Genomic DNA, 19,319 nt, shown 5'->3' with positions numbered 1-19,319 from the left:
TCAATATGAGTTTTCCAAGAAAGATCATAATCAAGAAATAGGCCAACGTATTTGACAAAAGACTGAGCAGGAATAACGTTAGAATTGTATAAAACTTGAGGATAATGTAATCCATTTTGAGAAAAGAGAATTACAGAACTTTTGGAAACATTAACCTCAAGTTTTAGCGAATTTGTTAATATGCAATGAATATTACGCAGACAACTGTTCATAATAGATTCACCATTTTTTATGTCATTACAATTTACATATAAAACCAAATCATCAGCGTAAAATAAGTGCTTAACAGAAGACGGAATTTGTTTCATGAAACAAACCAAACTTAGAATGAATATAAGAGGGAGATAATACAGAACCTTGAGGAGTACCCTTTGTAGAAACTTTAGAACCTATTAATGTAGATTTATTAACTTTTAGAGTTACAGATCGATTGTTTAGAAAATTGAATAACCAGCGTAAAATATGACCAGGAAACCCTAATAAAGATAAACTTTTAATAAGGTATGCGTGATCTATGTTATCAAACGCCCCTTTGATGTCTAAAAAAACCGCCAAAGTATATTGATTAGAAAGAAAATTGTTCTTAATATCCCCAATTAAACAACTTAAGTTATCTATCGTGCTTTTACCTTTCCGAAAACCATATTGAGTACTTGGAATGACTTTGCTATTTTCTGTAAACCACTCAAGTCTATTTTTTAAAATGGTTTCAAAAACTTTCGCAAAGCAAGACGTTAAGGAAATTGGCCTATATGACTCAACACAATTAGAATCCTTATAAGGTTTTAGTATCGGGACGACATGTTGCATTTTCCACGTTGGGGGAATACAATTACTTTGCCACAAATCATTAAATATTTTACAGAGTATTGTCTTGGCATGAAGAGGTAAGTTTTTAATTACTTTGTAAGAAATTAAGTCAGGACCAGGTGAAGTTTCTTTTTTATTTTCTAATGCGGCTAAAAATTCACTAATAGAAAATGGGTTGACCATCCATTGAGCCTCCGGGCAGCCACGATTTTCAAAGTAATCATTAAGGTCACTATTTGATACTTGATTATTTTCGGAAACAATTCTGTCTAAAAACAATGTCACATTATCAGGATTTTGAAAAAAGTTTGAAGATGAAGAAACGGTATTCAGTTTTGCATGTTTAAATCTACGTATATGGTCCCAAATAATTTTACTCGATGTCATACGATTAAAGGAGGAACAAAGATTCAACCAACTCACGCGTTTAATTTCAAATAATGTTCTTTTCTTTAGAGCATCTAGTTTTTTGTATATAATGTAATTCTCCATAGAAGGATATTGTTTGTAAGATCGTAAGGCAATTTTAGCTTGTAAAACTACACGGTCACATTCATCATTCCACCACGGGGTAGCTTTTAAGGATTTATTTGTGTGATGGTAACACTTTTTAGGAAATGTCATTAATATGTCATGCAAAATACTCAAATACTTCTTATAGTTTTCTAGAGGGTTATTTACAAATTGAAAAACTTCAAATTTATCATCACATAACTTGTTAAACTTAGACCAGTCAAGCTTTTTAAAATTTACCTTAGCTAGCGAATTATCATCTTGTTGAAGATTAATACCTGGACCCTTAAATAAGTTATTAGAATAATATGTATGAGTGGGCGAGTCAAAAACCACACTAATGAGCAAAGGGAAGTGATTACTACTAAGAAGATCATCAAGAACAAATACCGAACAACTAGAACTAAGAGCTCGGGATGCGAATACCAAATCCAGAACATTACCTTGTTGGCCAAACGGAGCAAAAGTGGTGATAGTGCCATCATTTAAACAAATTAAGTCAGAATTCTCCACATAAGCATGAAGAGCTTTACCCCTTCCATCATTGACTCTTGAACTCCAAGATGAGTGATGTGCGTTGAAGTCACCTATTATCAAACGATTATTACTTACAAATTTTGAACATGTATCTTTCAATGAATCTATAGTAAACTTACCATTTGGAGGTGGAGGAGCGTATACACATAACAAATCTAGAGAAAAATTATGAATGTTAATATTAATTAATATATTTTGAAAATGGTACTGTGATAAAGTGTTGACAATACTGAACTTGTATTTGGAACGAATTGCAATTGCAACACCACCATGGGGATGGTTTGAGTCTCTTCTAATTACAGTAAACCCAGGCAATTTGTTAATTTTGCTAGGGGTCAGCCAAGTTTCATTAAATAGTATAATGTCGACACTTTCATCACAGCCATGCAAAAAATGTATAAGTTGACCTAGTTTTGGAAATAGACTTCTGGAGTTCCAATGAAGTATTTTTAATTGTTTGATACCCAACCTGTCCATAATTTAAGTGGTAAAACTTGTTACAAGCAGCTCTTTAATCATTTGGGAGGATATTGGTAAAGGACCAGAGGAAGTATTATTGACTTCTCTTTTTTTCATTAATTCTACAATTGTTTTGGTGATTGCATTAAGGACAATATCAGAATTAATAATGTCAGCAATCATAGCACGTCCGTGAGGTGTTTTAGCAGGTGTTTTTAAAATCTTACTATTTGGATTAGTACTATTATTAGGTGTAACAGCTATTGCAGCTGCAGTTGCATAAGAGAATTTGCCATTTATCTTGTTCTTAATTTGTGCAATTTTTTCTGCCTTCACTTTACAGGTATAAGAAACTGCCGAATGGGGTCCACTACAGTTTGAGCACTTGAAGACTGATGGTGTGGTACATTCTTTGTAAAAATGACCCGCCGAACAAATGGAACATACTTGAGTGCTTTTACAAGCTCCACTGCCATGTCCAAATTTATAACATCTGAAGCACTGAAGCAGAGGTCTGATGTATTCCTGTACAGGCATCCAGATATGGTCATAGATTACGTGGTCGGGTCTAGACGAGGCCATAAATGTAACCAGGACGGTTGGGAGAGGTTTGAATTGCCCATCGTCCTGTTTTTTGGTAAAGCGCTTTACACCAAGAATCATACAACTCGCTTTTAAGTCCTCGAGCAATGTCTCCTCACTAAGATCCACAGGAGCACGAATAATTCCTTGGCACTCTATGCTGTCATATGGAATTGTTGCTTTCCAATTATTTTCTTGTAGTACAGGTTTGTTTAGCAAAAATGCATTTGCATCCTTGGCACATCCGAAATAAACTTTAACATAAAAGTTACCAGCCGCCTTTACATATTGCACCCCCAAAATCTCTTTTAATATTCCATTAACTTTGAGGATGTCCATGGGGACTTTATGAGTCAGTTCATTAGAAGCAGATTGTAGTAGTACAGGATACTCTTTTTTTGTCAAATCTTCATATATAGGGTTGTGGTCTTTGAAGAGACCGCGACGACTTCGTATGTATGTCATTTTTTGCTTACATGATGTGACTTCTGTATCAGAAACATCTTTATTTCTTCTTTTTGTTGAAGTTTTGGCGGTTTCTGTTTCCATGGGGGAGGGGCCGCCGCCCGCACCCCCGCCTCCTGGCCTCATTCAACGAGTAGAATCAGAAATTTAATCTAACATTAAATTTAATAATAAGTGAGCAAATATATCTCGGTTTTGTCAGTAAAAAAGGACTTAAAACACTATAATTAAAATATTTTCAAAAATGCCGCCTAGTATTTTCGGTTTCCCGCCCTTTTTTTTCCGCATACTGTTCATCTTCAACGTCAAACCATTTGGGCTGCAAGAACTACTTACAAAAAAATTACCATACCATATATTTTTATTCGAAAGAATCTCAAGGAAACGCTTTAATCATTCATCAGTCGGGCATGTTTTTTATATAGTTCACCGGTTAGCTCAAGAAAATTAATAAAATCAGGAGTAATAATTCGTGTAGTTTTGAAAATTGGTACAGTTATACCTTGTGGTCTCCAGATAAATATACTAAAAGTCCTCGAGGGTGGTAGTTGTGCTGAGGGGGTAGGGTCTATATTTTTGCCCATATCTTGAATATCTGTACAAATAGCATTATAATTACTTCGGACAAAAGTTTAAGTATAAAATTTCCTACAAATTTGGTTTGTTTATTTTGACTCTACGATCAATACTTTAGGAGCTACAGGGTGTTTAAGTTAACAAAGTGGAAAAAGATAGGCGATTTAAGAAAACGTCGTTTTTTTCGTAATTCTTCATCATAAATCTTTTTTTTTTTTACAATAAGCATGCTTAGTCACCTGTTGAACACATATAAAAACGGCCAAAAGCATGTCGGGCCATGCTTAGTGTAGGGTTCCGTAGTTACCCGTCCGTCAACATAGACTATTTTGCAAAAACTCATAAACAGCTAGACCGATCAGGTTCGTTATAGTTTTCCTAGAAAGCCTTTACTAAGCTTTACTTTCAAGACTTTTTCATATTTTATGGACCCATGGTTCAGAAGTTAGGGGAAGTAGGGAAGGAAACATATTTTTTATTTATTTTCAGGGATTTTTTTTTTCCAAAAATATTACGTTTAACAAAAAATTGTTGTTGAAGACCCGTATTCATTTTGAAAGACCTATCCAACGACACCCCAAACTATAGGGTTGAACCCAAAAAAAATCATCCCTACTTTTGGTGTAGGGGCCCTTAAACATTTTATATTCTTTTTCGTTTTTTACTGGACTTTTAGTATGTTTATCTGGAGACCATAAGATATAATGATACCAATTTTAATCACCACGCTCAGTGTAGGGTTCCGTAGTTACTCTTCCGTCACAATAAGCTAAACTGGAGCTTAAATTATAGTAAATTGTTAACCAAGGGATGAAATGGTACCTTTTACCCGAGTTAAACAAATAGGCAAATTTGCATAATCAGTACCTAATTAAAGTAAGTCTTTTTACTATGAAGGGAAAACTTTTTGCGATCACTCAAAAACAGCTAAACTGATCATGTCCGCTTTAGTTTTCATTTAATGTATTTCTTAAGCTCTACTTCCACGATTTTTTCATAGTTTTTGGACCTATGGTTCAAAAGTTAGAGGGGGGGGATAAATTTTTTTTTCTTTCGGAGCGATTATCTCCGAATATATTCACTTTATCAAAAAATGTTTTTGAAGACCCCTATTAGTTTTGAAAGACCTTTCCAACGATACCCCACACTGTAGGGTTGAAGCAAAAAAAATTATTCACCCCCCACTTTACGTGTAGGGGAGGTACCCTAAAAAAAAATTTAGATTTTATTGTACGACTTTGTCGGCTTTATTGATTCATATATATCCATGCCAAATTTCAGCTTTCTAGCACTAACGACCACGGAGCAAAGCCTCGGACAGACAGACAGACAGACAGACGGACATGGCGAAACTATAAGGGTTCCTAGTTGACTACGGAACCCTAAAAACTACACGAAATATTTCCATCCATGAATCGGTGCTGTGCATAGGTTGCGTATTTTATTAGGTCTGGGGTTTATTAGGGGGTAGAATTTAAGGGGCAGGTATACGTTTAGGTGGGGTAGGTTGGTTCGTTTAGGTTAAGGTACATCTTGGGTCTGCCGTGTCTCATGAAAGAGGGTCGGGATAAGTTACATTACCTTAGTTCTTATTTTAGAAAATCGTGTTCATTCGAAAAAATGGGCAAATGTGACTAGTTGCATTTTGACATAAAAAGATGTAATTTTTTATCATACTTGCACGTGCATCTCGCTTGCGTCAATATAAGTACATGTACGAACAAATACGAGTAAAATGCACACGAGAATGTTAACGAAATGAAATGGTATCACGTAGATATCTTTTTGATATCAAAATTTAAGTTCGAATTGACCGAATGAGCAAATGAAAATTTACGAATATGGACATTAAAACAAGCCATGGGACTAATAAAATATCTTAACTTTCTAATTACTACTTGTTTGTGCTTCCTCGTTTAAAATATCTTCTCTTTAAAATCGCTTGTTTTTTACAGCAAACAATATTTTTATCGGGGCAAAATCTCCAGCGCTAATTAGGTCTTGCGAGAATAAATATGCGAGTAACTAGAGTTACGAGCGAACATGGGGGTAATAAGTTAACTGGATCATTTGTGTATTCACGCTAACATGCATTTCCCGCGGGAGTCTTTCTGACATGTAATTATTTAATTACGAAAATTAAATCCCAGAAGCCTATCTATTATATTTTACTTTATTAATATTGATTGCATTATGTTCGTTGGTGTTTTCCTCTTCCCATATTGCGTAGTTGGATTTTTGCCCGGCTAGTGATGAAAGAAAGGTACGTAATATGTTTGAGTGGGTGTATTTTTATTTTAGGTACGACATGTCTTTCACGATTGGCGATTCGTCTTCTTTGTTAGCGTTGTCATGTAATATTATTGTGAACATCCCCATCCAATAACATATAATAAAAACACTGCGTGGCGGAAGGCGGAACTTTGATAAAATTTTACAGCACCGGGTTGGATAAATGCTTAATTCCAAGTTTATAGTCAGTAGACACGCGATAACACACACTCATACTCTTCATACTTATATGCTTTTAAATACATTCTTAATATATCCTTAGAATGGTTGTGCACAATATTTAGCTTTTATTGCTTGGATAAATAAACTGATTGGAGCCTCAAACGCCCTAAAAATCTTCTGAATGGCTTTTACTTGTCGTATCTTTCAATGTTCCGATTTGGAACATCCTAAAATTGATTCCCTAGTGATTATAGTAAAGCCATTCGAAATCATCTTTATTGCACTAAAGTTAGGTACTAAAAACTAACAATGCCGGTAAAAAAAACAGCAGTAATGATGAATGTGAGAAAAAAACCATACGCCATATCATGTTATTAATATATTTACCAGAATTCTCACTGTTTTAGCGTAGCAAATTACGCTTATTCGGGGATCTAAAGGGTAAGTTTTACATTCTCCATTGAAATTAAATTAACTGCTATCCTCTGTATATATGCAATATGTGTATTGTTATTGTAAATTAAAGTGCCTTCAGTTTGAAAAAAATTAACAAATCATTTCTTTCCATATGTACTTAACCTCGGGCATGGCATTGTTTAAGACACAGGTACCTACAGAAAATATTTTCCTTTGCAATGCTACTGGTAAGGAAAATTAGTTTGAGGTTAACAAATCAACCAATTTGTGTTCAATCCACGAACCGCAATATTTACGTTATTCAACTATGGAAAATTATTCTTCCCAAGGCAACAGTGTTTGAACTACGGTTAACCAGGAAAATAAACTTGTTTATAGAGCTTAACTAAAAGGAGCATGTAAAAGGCGTTACTTTATTTACCACATTGAATGAAGTCCCAGTGTTTCTTTAGAGAGTAGGTAATCCGATCAATACTTACAGTTGAGCCTTTTTAGTTCTACCTATGGGCATAGAATAAATAATAGAACTACGTACAGAAGGTTCACTATATAATAAAACCCCTGTTTAGGTATACCAAAAGTGCCTAAACGTTGGTGATTTAACGGACTCTTTCGGAAGGCGTGGAATGAGTGTGGCTACCTTTAGGGTTATCACCGTCCGAAAGTGCCGTCACCTATTATTATGTTATGTTAATCGTGCTATTTTAACAGATTTTGAAATTTCCTGCAGTAATAATGCATTCGACTGTATCAGTATTGCAGCACGACAATACTGTAGACTGCATTACTGCAGAAAATGTCAACAAATACATATGTCATTTACCTAATACAAAATCTACAAATTTGGCTATATACAAAAGTTTCAAAAATTATCCGTCCCGTAGCGGTAGGCGGAAACCACTGCTAGACACCAAAACTGGTGTAGGCCACATATACTTACCTACTTGTAGCCGCACGGCGAAATCGCGGAGTGAGCCACGTCTGGTACCTAGTATTTGCGGCATAATATTTTCATGTGAAATTGAAATATTTCATACGCTCTTAGTACTTAAAACGCTATATGATCCTTCTCTGTGCTTATCGTGTCGCTTTATAATCATAGTCTGTATCATAGAGGAACAATTTGACAGAGGCCGCGGAACTGACGACCAGCTGTGACACTGCAATGGTGGAAGGATTCAATGTGTGCGTGTCACGAATGTATACCTAGGCGGATTGAGTACATTTTCTCTATTTTGGTACGAACATCTTTGTAGCTCGGGGATAAGGTGCAATTTAGTATGGCAAAAAAAGTGAGAGCGCCCTCTACTTTAGGTACAACTTCATGGATTAATATCGTATTTTACGAAAGATAATGTGATAATTGATTAACTTATTTATGAACATTAATCCGACTTTTTAAGCTATTGCATAGCTTCTATCGCGGGCCTTGAGCGCGGGGACCGAATCCAGAAATTCCGTAACGAAAAAACCTCACGCTCCCCACTTCGTCTAACGTCGTTTCAGTTCGGCAGTCTTCGACACGGCGTTGTGTGCGTGCGATTAGACGTATTGTACTACTCAGAGACTTGTCATACGCTTCGCTTGACAGACAGATGAAGTGTGCGAAAGGGAAGCCATCACGTATATGAACAAGCCACGAGTGTGAAAGAGGCAGACTACATATGAGAAAACGTAACCATTTTTTGAATTCGAAGGCGGCCGAGGCGGCCAAAATCATATTGCCGTATTTTTTAACGTTAAAAATATACGAGAATCAAAATCAAAAATAAATATTAAGTGAGTAATTTAGTGAAGATGGTGTCATGTTGTGTGCCGGATTGTTGTGTTTCAGGGCCAAAAAACCCAGGGAAATACTCATTTCACAGGTAATTATGATAATCGTAGCGAAATTTTCGTAACGATATTATATCAAATTAACAGCATAAAAAGTGTAAAAAGCCAATTTATACAGTTCATTATAAGTTTTTCTTCAATTGTGTGTTAATATTTCATGATATTAGTCAATAATTTAGAATATTTTGTGTAAAAACCTAAACTGTTACTTTACGCTAGGGCTTGACAAAATGTTCATATGACTGTATCGATAACTTGTCGGTATATTAGTAGGTATGGAATTAGTTGTTCACAAGACATCATTAAGATATTAACCTTTATAACCGACGTAAAATAATAACGATTGTTATAATACCTTTTTTGAAGATGCACATGTTCAGCGATAAATTTAAACTTCACTTTCCAACACATTACTTACATTTTAACCACTTTTCCACGGCTTTGCCGCTAACACAAGGAAACACAAGACAGCGTATACACACCCAACCCAACTTGTCAGGCGGAAAAGGCGCGAATTTCAAATTTTCTTTGGTAAGTCAACTATTTGCGCCTACTGTTAACACTTAGCATGTGTTTGTGTTAACGACATTGCACATGTTACACCACTCACACCCGCATACGACAGAAACCTGCTTTATCAACGCGAGTCACCTGCTTTACCGACAGCGCCGGGTTCCATAATGCTTGATCGGACTACGTTAGTAATTTAGTCAAGTAAAAACGAAAAAACGTAAAAAGAGCGTACCTGGGTCGCCTAGCAGGACGTCCTATCGGACGCCCTAGGTATCGCTGGAGCGACATGGTGGAGGCGGATCTGCGCGAGCTTCGAGTCGACAATTGGCGAGAGGTCGCACAGGACCGAGAAAAGTGGCGCTGTCTTGTGTCGGAGGCCAAGTCTCATTTTGGGTCGCTGAGCCAACGGAGTAAGTAGTAAGTAAGTAAACGTCCCAGAACACCAAACCAGGTGAGAAAAATAAAAAATCGCAATGAGTGGCGATACGATTTTAAGTCGACACGAGTTTCGAATTAACTATTCGCAAATGTATTACAATACATATGGCCCTTAAAATGTTCGATATAGTTACGTAATGTGCTAATTATCGCACTAGTGCGGTAAAGTAGCTCCATATGTACTGTAAAATAAGTAACAATATATATTTGACCATTGTGACACATGTGTACCTATATATTTGACCATTTTGATGCTGACTGAAACGACTGTAACTGTAGCCTCGGTTATCACTATCAGTATTGTTATTTACTATGCGTCCGCTGTAAAAGAAAATTAAAGGTACTAAAGGCGCTAATAAGGTCTAATAGTAGTAATAATACTCATACCTATTACATTTTTTATAAAAACAAACACATTTGAAAAAGTAGTCGATAAAGCAGTTAAACATCGATAGATTATTAATATGTTGTAACATGACATCACTATTTTTGTTCGCACATAGACAATTTACGCACACACTTGCATTTCATTTTTGGTCACACTTTTGAAGTTTGACAGTCGTTCTATACTATCCTATTTCTATGGTACTACTCTACGAAACTCGCACGAATCGAGACGAGCTGCTCCGAAATCGGACAAATACATAAGCAGCTGTTTATAGTAATCTGTATGTATCATTGATGTACGTAATAGGGGTAGATGAGGTACCAGGCGGTCGATCGTGAGCCACAAAATATAGGTTCCGGGACCTATATTGAATTAGTCGTATGGGTGACGCTGAAGTGTCAACATTGTCATCAAATTCGATAAAATATTGCCAAAGAATGCCGTGTTGCGCCTTTTTCCAGTGCTTCAATAGCTCCAAGCACAAAAACAAAGCTCACGGTATCACTTTTCATTCGTAAGTACTATTATAACATTTGAAAACATATTTTTTCTAAATAAAATTAAAAATTTCCTTGTTATTGAGTGAGCGCGACAGCTAAATAATGCATTACCCATGTGAGAAACACGTTTATCCGAGTGTCAAGTAGGCATGCCCGCTTCATGCAGTGCATGCATGCCCGAGTCAGCAATTTTTTTTATAAATAATGCAACTTTTTAAATCATGTGCTCCTATTCCTTGAAACTATAGAATGTAACCGGTTTTTATTTTAATATAAGGTCACTGTGGGCAAGACCGTCTACAAGGCAAGTCCGTCAACACATTATAACTTTTGAATTAGAAAGCGTTTGCCGCTTTGGCGTCGAGTTTGTAAGTCAGTTTTTCGTGCTAGTTCCCTCACTCTAAAACAGGCGAAGGCGCTTATTCCCATGACTTACAACTTGTCCAATATAAGTGAATCCGTATACGTATCGTAACTATGAATAAACAAGGTTCACACTTTTATATTGGTTATCTTGAGTCGTGCGCTCGGTGAACGATTGGAATATATAAATACCAGGAGTAACTACGAATTACCAGTGTTTACATTATCTCTTGTCAAGCGTACTTGTCTTTTCCGAAAAAACCATCAGAAGTGAAACCTCGAGATCCCTATCAACTGAGATCATATCGTTATACTGGTTTACTGGTGGTTGGTTATGGTGGTATTAATATCAAAGAAAAAGAAATACTGCATAAATAAAATAAATAAATAATTATAATTGCATAAGTTGATACAAAATGCTATGCAATAGCTTTACCGCGGCAGTCCCCGAGTGCCACACGTCTTTTTTTTTTCTTTCGATCGGTATAATTTTTTCAACATTCGACCACGCATATTTTATTTTTTTCTTCTAACAATGAATGCACTGACGTTTTAATTCGACTGACGGCAGATTGGTGGATGAGGCTATAGAGATAACTGTCAATGTGAGTGCGCGTAGTACTAGAAAATTGGTGGATGATGGAATCCTATTTGTGTTTTAGCGAAACTACGTTCTTAGTATTCTAGGTCCATGGTCTGTATAATCTGTGATTGAACATTACTTAGATACTTATGTCAGGCTTTAAATTTAAGGTAAAATAAAACATTCTAGGTAAGTAATCAAATTTCAATTACCTTGTAGAATTACGATCAAGTCCAACTAGGTATCGTACGAAAGTAAAATGTCGGTAAAGTGGCGTTGCGGAATGAATACGAATACAAAGTTTTAGATAGTTTCATTATAACAAAGCAAAATGTATCATGAAACTGTGAGCATTGTAGCTAAGATAAAGTTTATAACTCCATTGCGGTATTCAGGTAAAATAGACTTTAAACATTATGATCGTAATTCTGCTCGAAAACATCATCATCAGAATTTTAAGAGCATGGCTCTTGTTGGTGGAGTAATCGCCATTCCATTCTTCTATCCAAAGAGCAAATAATCACTACGTTCTATTGCTTCTATCTGCTACTGTTTTGAGCTCCTAATACGTCACTACCTACGTCAATTTTTTGCTAGCTTGGTCCTAAAAAGCATGTTTCGGTCTTCCTTTGCCTCTCTTTTTTAGGGTTCCGTAGTCAACTAGGAACCCTTATAGTTTCGCCATGTCCGTCTGTCTGTCTGTCTGTCAGAGGCTTTGCTCCGTGGTCGTTTGTGCTAGAAAGCTGAAATTTGGCATGGATATATAAATCAATAAAGCCGACAAAGTCGTACAATAAAATCTAAAAAAATAATTTTTTAGGGTACCTCCCCTACACGTAAAGTGGGGGTGAATTTTTTTTTTTTGCTTTAACCCTACAGTGTGGGATATCGTTGGAAAGGTCTTTCAAAACTAAGAGGGGTCTTCAACAAACATTTCTTGATAAAGTAAATATATATTCGGAGATAATTACTCCGAAAGAAAAAAAAATGTGTCCCCCCCCCTCTAACTTTTGAACCATAGGTCCAAAAAATATGAAAAAAAATCTTGGAAGTAGAGCTTAAGACATTAAATGAAAACTATAGCGGATATGATCAGTTTAGCTGTTTTTGAGTTATCGCAAAAAGTTTCCCCTTCATAGTAAAAAGACGTACACCCACAGTTCATCCCTTGGTTAACAATCTACCATACTTTAAGCTCCAGTTTAGCTTATTGTGACGGAAGAGTAACTACGGAACCCTACTCTGAGCATGGCCCGACATGCTCTTGGCCGGTTTTTTTTAACTATTATCCCTTCGATAATAGACTTTATGTAAGTATCGTGCCTTAACGGTTGCCCCAACATGTTCATGACAATATTATGCGACATCGACACTGGACAATCAACTTGAACTTGTAATTTATTTGGAAATATAATATAGAAAATAATCGCTATTACGCGTTATGTCCAATATTGTTTCTTTTCCAAAATTGCGTTACTTATTATTATTTATATTCAATAAATATTGTTATTTTAGGAACTGCTTTTATAATTTATAATTAAGTTTCCGCTAAAAAAGTAGTTTTTTTAAACACACTTTTTAAATTTATTTATGACTGTACTTAAAGCTTGTACCGCGTCTAATTTCAGATATAAAAATCAATGTTAATATGTATGATATTTCAGCGTGACTAACGGTATTGTAGCAATAATGGTAACAAACATTTTTAAAGTTGCCAGTACAAAGCCGCCGCCATACAAACGTAGATAGACTTTCATTTTAAAATAGAGCGATTAGAAGATTTCAATGAAAAAAATATAATCGCTATATTGCATTTGTGTTGTGATTTTTAGCAACAAAAACTGATTTCAGGTATGTAATTCCAGCATATCCTTATAAAATGAAAGTGTAACGTCAATTGTTTGAAAAGGTGAATTCGGCGGGTACACAGCGGCTTTTAATTGGAATAATTGAAAAATGGTTAAATGTTATTAAATGTTATTTGTCGAACACGTATTACGTACGTAATACGCATTTTATAAAATCATGATATAGTAGAGAGATTTTCAGTCGAGTACCGTGTTTAGGCAACGAAGCTTACTGAGTTGCCTAAGTAAGGTACGAGATTAAAAAGCTTGATTAGATCACTATTGAATACAATACTTTTTTTACGAGTCATCTATAATTATATATTTTTTACTATAGAACCTAAATAATTAATGAAAATTGGTAAGTATCTCAGTAGACAAAAATATAGTACGAAACCCGCGCCCTGTGCCCGTTTAGTCTTTTCTATGAAATCGCGGCGGCACGTGATTGATCATTTTTTTTATAGTTGACTACAGCGTACCGAAAAGAATCATACAGTTGAGTTGGGAGCCCATACATGATAAGTACGCAATTATAGTTTGCTAGACGAAATCTTAATTTGTGACATTATCTATGAAAAGGGAGCTTAATGTCGGTGGTGCTTACGCCATTATCAACGAAGCTCCCATATTATATAACTTAAGTTTATTTTGTAAAATTTTCTTTTGTGAGGTTAAATAAAAACATTTTATTATTTTTATTTTTTTTTATTATAAACAACGCCGCGCTACGCAATGTGGCGTTAGCGCCATCGACAATAAGGTCCCTTTTCATAGATAATGTCACATTTAAGCATTGTAGTCGAAGAGCAGAAAAAAGTTATTACCGACATCCCATTATCTTCCGTATTCAAAGTTTCACGAAATGTCCAGCCATATAGTGATTATTAAGCTTCATATAATAAACTAATATAGTATTCATGTAGGTACAGTCAGCTGCAGAGAAAAGTGACACCTGATGCTTAGAAGTTTGTATGTAAATGTGCTAAGCGAATAGTATTGCTGATTGTCGAAAAATTGTCCTTGAAGTTACAATATTAACCGTCACGAATTCACATAATAATAGCCGTGAAAGAAAATCATAGGGTAGGGTAATTGCTGTGAGTTATTTTATGTCACGTATGTCTGGCAATTTATACATTACCTACCGACTAATAAAAAGCTGTCAAGGCCTGATTTATAAATAAAACTCAACAGCGAGGGCAGATAATGTAATTTATAATTTAATGTCAGAAACCGTCAAAGCCCCGAGTCCGTCATTACGTATTCCTGTCGACGGGGTGTGGGCAAACAAAAAATGACTATTTACTCACCCGGCGTTGTTTGCGAAGCTCGCTGGAGCTGACGTCCCGATTTTTACCAATTTTGAGAACCTGACTAATAGTAATAAGCCCCGTTTTCAAGTCCATTTTTCATCCTATTTCTGTTTTGTCGCAAACAAAGCTACTCTCAAACTCGGTTATTCGACACGATCTCGGCAGCTAGTAATTTAGACCCGATTTGCCTACTCGTTGCTAAAACAAATTGTGTTCCGTCCTTGAAACAAAGCTTTTGCTTTGCTAATGGCTCCGAGTTTATGCAAACATTTGAACGAACTAACCTTTTACTTGCGGCTCGGTAATTATATTTCAGAGAAACTACGTGGCTACTATTTTTATGTCAAAAAAGGGAAAAAATACTAAGTATGTCTAATTTTAACCTGTGGGAAACGGACGAGTAAAAATTGAAATTTAATATCATACCTATATTAATTAAATATCATCAGGCGGGCCGTATGCTTGTTTACCACCGACGTATTATTAAAAAATACAATTAGCCTGGGTTATAATACTCAGGATGTATCTAAATAAAGAGGTATACAAAAATGTGCAATGCGTATGTTCTATTTTAATCTATGTATATCAATAATTCTATTAGAGACCTTTTCATGACGGGCACCTTACTCCTACACCAATAAAGAGAAACGCTCAATTTCAAATTCCATCAATTCCTGTTTTTTGACAATTAATTGGTTTTCTCGTGCATCGATTATGATAATAATATATGAGAGTGGATAGTGGCATGTGCTTGTCCATTCTTTCATACATACATCCTATATTCCATCACAATGTTTGCATACTAACTGAACCACAAATATTGGCTCGCTCCGTTTTTCTGTGTCCCAGTGGGAAACTATAAAAGATTATACCTACAGTTGATGGTAATAGGTGATGAAAAAAATATAAATAAAGGCGTTAGGTACTACATGCCGCCGTCCGATGGGTGAGAAACTGACAAAGTCATGTGTACGAGTATAACCAAAGTTTATCATGTCATGATGAGTCCTTTTGGCCACTGAGAATAGTTGCAGCAGGGTGTACTGCCTACATTTGTTTTATTATTACTTTTCATATATCATAGTTTAATATATCGTTATTTTGAATAACGAAAAAAAAAAACATTCTTCTACATTCACTAATCAACTAGTGACATTATATAATTATATGTAGGTCTCTGCACAAATAAAAATCTTTCAAAAATATGTGTTAGGTATGTTAGGTTAAAACTGTGACCTCGTATAAAAAATGATTTTGATTTCATAACGTATTAGGTACATTATATAAAAAATAATATAACAAAAGACATTATATCAATTACGGTTTACATTAATACATAACATAACAAAATCATCGTACAATAAAAATTACATGAAAACAAGTAATGATATACGAAAATAATGCCCATTGGCATTATGACAAGTGTATGATAGTTTAATTATAATTATATTAAACATAACACACCCGTTGCAGTAGTTTGAAAGTAACGTAATTGATGTTTTGAGCAGGATAATTATTTAAAAGAAAACACGAGAAATGCTCATGATTAACTCATCAGATAATTCTGAATCAGAATGGAACATTCCCACAGGAAAACCACTTCAACAGATACAATACTTAATGAAAAATATGAATAATCAGATAAAAAACCCAGTTAAAAACTTTACGGCATAATACTTTTATTCAGAAGGCTTCGTTTTGATGAGCAAAGTCAGAAGAAATCAAATTATGGTAATAGGAGGTAGCACGAAGAGAGATTTGTGGTTACCGTTGAAAAAGGTATTATCAATTATTTAATGGCTTATCTTAATATATATTCTGGTTTATTTGACTTATATGACTAAGTTTGCTTTTGTACTTCCATTATTATAATTTATTTTTGTAATCCTGTGTTGTGTGGGTACCTACAATAAAGTGATTGCTGCTACTACTATATTTCTAAAGATATTAAAGCATTTTACGCTATCTCTATATATAGCCATCTTGGAAAATGTGTACCATCCTGGAGAAATTCGCGTTTTACTCAAAATTTACGTTATTCAGGAAAATATGGTATAAGGCAACATTAAAGCTTATTAAATTCTACACACAAAAGTCCTAGATGTCTTTGCGAAGAAAATACATCTTATATCCATGATCTAAATCCCAATATCAACATTTTACTTGACTGCAAGTTCACCAGAAAGTAAAGTACTGATGATTCAGTACACCCTGTAGCTTAGGATACTGGCTGGAGTTTTAAAAATGACATATTGGTAGATTCCTCTTGCCCTTCACAACCTGTTTACTCTTGTTTTAATAAAGAAAAATCAGTAGAGCCGCCTTGAGAAGACGCAGAATATTAAATCATATTTTTTCTTCTACCACCTAAATTATTGAGCGGATTTCAATAAAACAGACATCAGTAGATCCATAATTGGTACACGTATGCAATGCAATACAAAATTACTCAAATGAATAGGGGTAAAATGTTTAGGGCTAAATATTGTGATTGCAAAACCAGATTTTAGGTCTTAAATGGGGTTCAAACAATAGTGACAGTGATAAAATTTGACACATACAGTCTCTGGGATCCATTTTAACATTCCTTAAAAATCGAGCTTTGGGGACCACGAGAAGCTTTTATTTAACTTGCCCTGTTAGTATGTATGGGACAAATCTTGCAAGTTAAATTTGACCCACTTCCCGGTTTCCGATGAAGCTGAAAATTTGCATGCATATGTAAGTCGAGTGACAATGCAATATTATGGCACCAACAAGCTGATCTGATGATGGAGACAGGAGGTAGCCGTAGGATCTGTAATAAAACAACGCAACCCAATTGTGTTTGGGGTTTTTAGAATTGTCTCGATGAGTATTAGTTGCCTGTGGAAATTAAAGTACAGTCAGCGATAAAAGCTTGTACCAAAAATGAAATTTTTGCCAAAAACTTATTGTTTTTTCTATTTTTCTCAGGACCTATGAGTTTTATGTGAATATTGTGTATGGCGAAACGGAAGCTTATTAAATTGTCTTTAACCATATTTTCCTAGATAACGTAGATTTTGAGTAAAACGCGAATTTCTCCAGAATGGTACATATTAACCTTACTCGAGGTCCCCAAATGTCCAATAGTATGGATATGAATAAGGGGCCTTTAATTTACATACATACCAAATTTCAGGACTGTCCAAGAGAGGTTAGTTCTATTCAGATTGTGCTAAATGGCATCTGCCGTCTTAAATAGATTTTTAAGCTTTGTTAAGTCTACTAGTGACCCCAGAACTTATTCTGGGTCTAGGACCTCGTGTAGGCAGAAGCCACGAAATGACATGCGAAATACTAATAAAGAGGTTTACTAACGTTGATTATTTACGAGTGCATGCTACGAATATTTTTTCTAATTTATTTTAATATCATCATTCAGTTTTGTATAGTATTCCCGCTTTTACAGTAACAATTCAGTTTCAATTCCTTCTTAGTTCCTCCAAAACCAAGCTGTGTTTCTAAAGAGTAATGAAAATGTTGACTTGGCGGGAAGCAGTTTGCTAGACGGCGAGTGGACCCGGCGTAACCCGGTAGAATGTAAATTTTGTTCGCGTTCTATATCTGAACACGACCATAGATTTCTTCGCATAGATGCCGCATTATGATGCATATACGAAGGTTTCAGCTCACCATATAATCTCATGTACTTACTTGTAGAGTGTGACGTCGTAAGTCACTTGACTAAATTACACTATTTTATTAAGTAGTCCTAATCTGATTTTTGGCCATTATGTCTGAAGAACGCTAAAAGGCCTATTGCTAAGCCCCTGCTATTCATCCGCTTATGTGTAATTGTAACAACAAATAAAAAAAATAAAAAAATCCTCTTGAGCTATGGGGTCTCCGTCTGTGATTTGTTTTAGATTAAGAAACTCTATATTGTCCATTGTCAGTCTCAAGAATTGTTGATATGGTTCCTCTAAATGGTGAGCGCGAGTCTTTCTATATGCACTATCCAGTGGGTTAGGATCTATGAGCTCGACTTACTGAAAGGATGGGTCGCGGACAATCCGATTGCATTGCTGTTCCTTATTTTATAGACGAAGAATTCACAGTCCGACTTTTCATTTCACGCAATTGCTTTGGAAGAGTAGATATTAACGAAAAGATTGAATTAAAATTAAAAATATATTTATTACCTAACAGAAACGGGACTTAATCTATTATTATATTTATTATATTTAGTATAATATTATTTTTAAATTTACCTCCGATTATCTATCAATCTGTTTAATTATTTACGCGATTAAGTCCCGTTTGTGTTAGTTAATAATGTGTAAAAATCGTGAAAATTTCAATAGTACATTACGATACAAGTGCGAAAAATAGGAAATTCGAAACGAGTGGCGATAAATTAAAACACGACCGAAGGGAGTGTTTTAAATCGACACGAGTTGCGAATTACCTATTCGCACATGTATCGTACAACGTTTTACAGTACATATGGCCCTTTAAATGTTCCACACAGTAACGTAATATGCTACTTCTCGCACTAGTGCTATAAAGTAGCCCCATATGTACTGTAAAATATATTTTTAATACAGTTGCTCAAAAAGTGCTACTTTACGGTAGCTCTTTAGCGTGCGGAAAGTTGGATTTCGCGAACTAGTGCTTTTTACTTTTCCATTTGTTCCAAAGAACTTATTTCCAACAGAGTGAGATAGCCCTATAGCAAGGTTACATGATAATAAAGAG

General features: G+C 35.2%; 2 protein-coding genes across 3 annotated transcripts in view; one reads left to right on the top strand and one right to left on the bottom strand.

Moving 5' to 3' along the window:
• LOC133534805 (uncharacterized) overlaps positions 1 to 19,319 on the top strand; it is a 99,699-nt gene that overhangs the window by 41,831 nt on the left and 38,549 nt on the right. The window lies entirely within an intron of this gene.
• On the bottom strand, positions 193 to 3,655 carry LOC133534789 (uncharacterized). The gene has a single exon (XM_061874066.1). It carries the CDS (start codon positions 3,490 to 3,492, stop codon positions 2,341 to 2,343), a length of 1,152 nt encoding a protein of 383 aa, XP_061730050.1. The 5' UTR covers positions 3,493 to 3,655; the 3' UTR covers positions 193 to 2,340.

The sequence above is a fragment of the Cydia pomonella genome, chromosome 2 (assembly GCF_033807575.1).
Source record: "Cydia pomonella isolate Wapato2018A chromosome 2, ilCydPomo1, whole genome shotgun sequence".
NCBI classification, from domain to species: Eukaryota; Metazoa; Arthropoda; class Insecta; order Lepidoptera; family Tortricidae; genus Cydia; species Cydia pomonella.
The sequence above is the reverse complement of the archived record's forward strand: the minus strand, read 5'-3'. Positions and strand labels throughout refer to the sequence as shown.

Excerpts from the sequence above, each read along its gene's own strand:
- LOC133534789 (XM_061874066.1), bottom strand. The coding sequence starts at position 3,492 with ATGAGGCCAGGAGGCGGGGGTGCGGGCGGCGGCCCCTCCCCCATGGAA.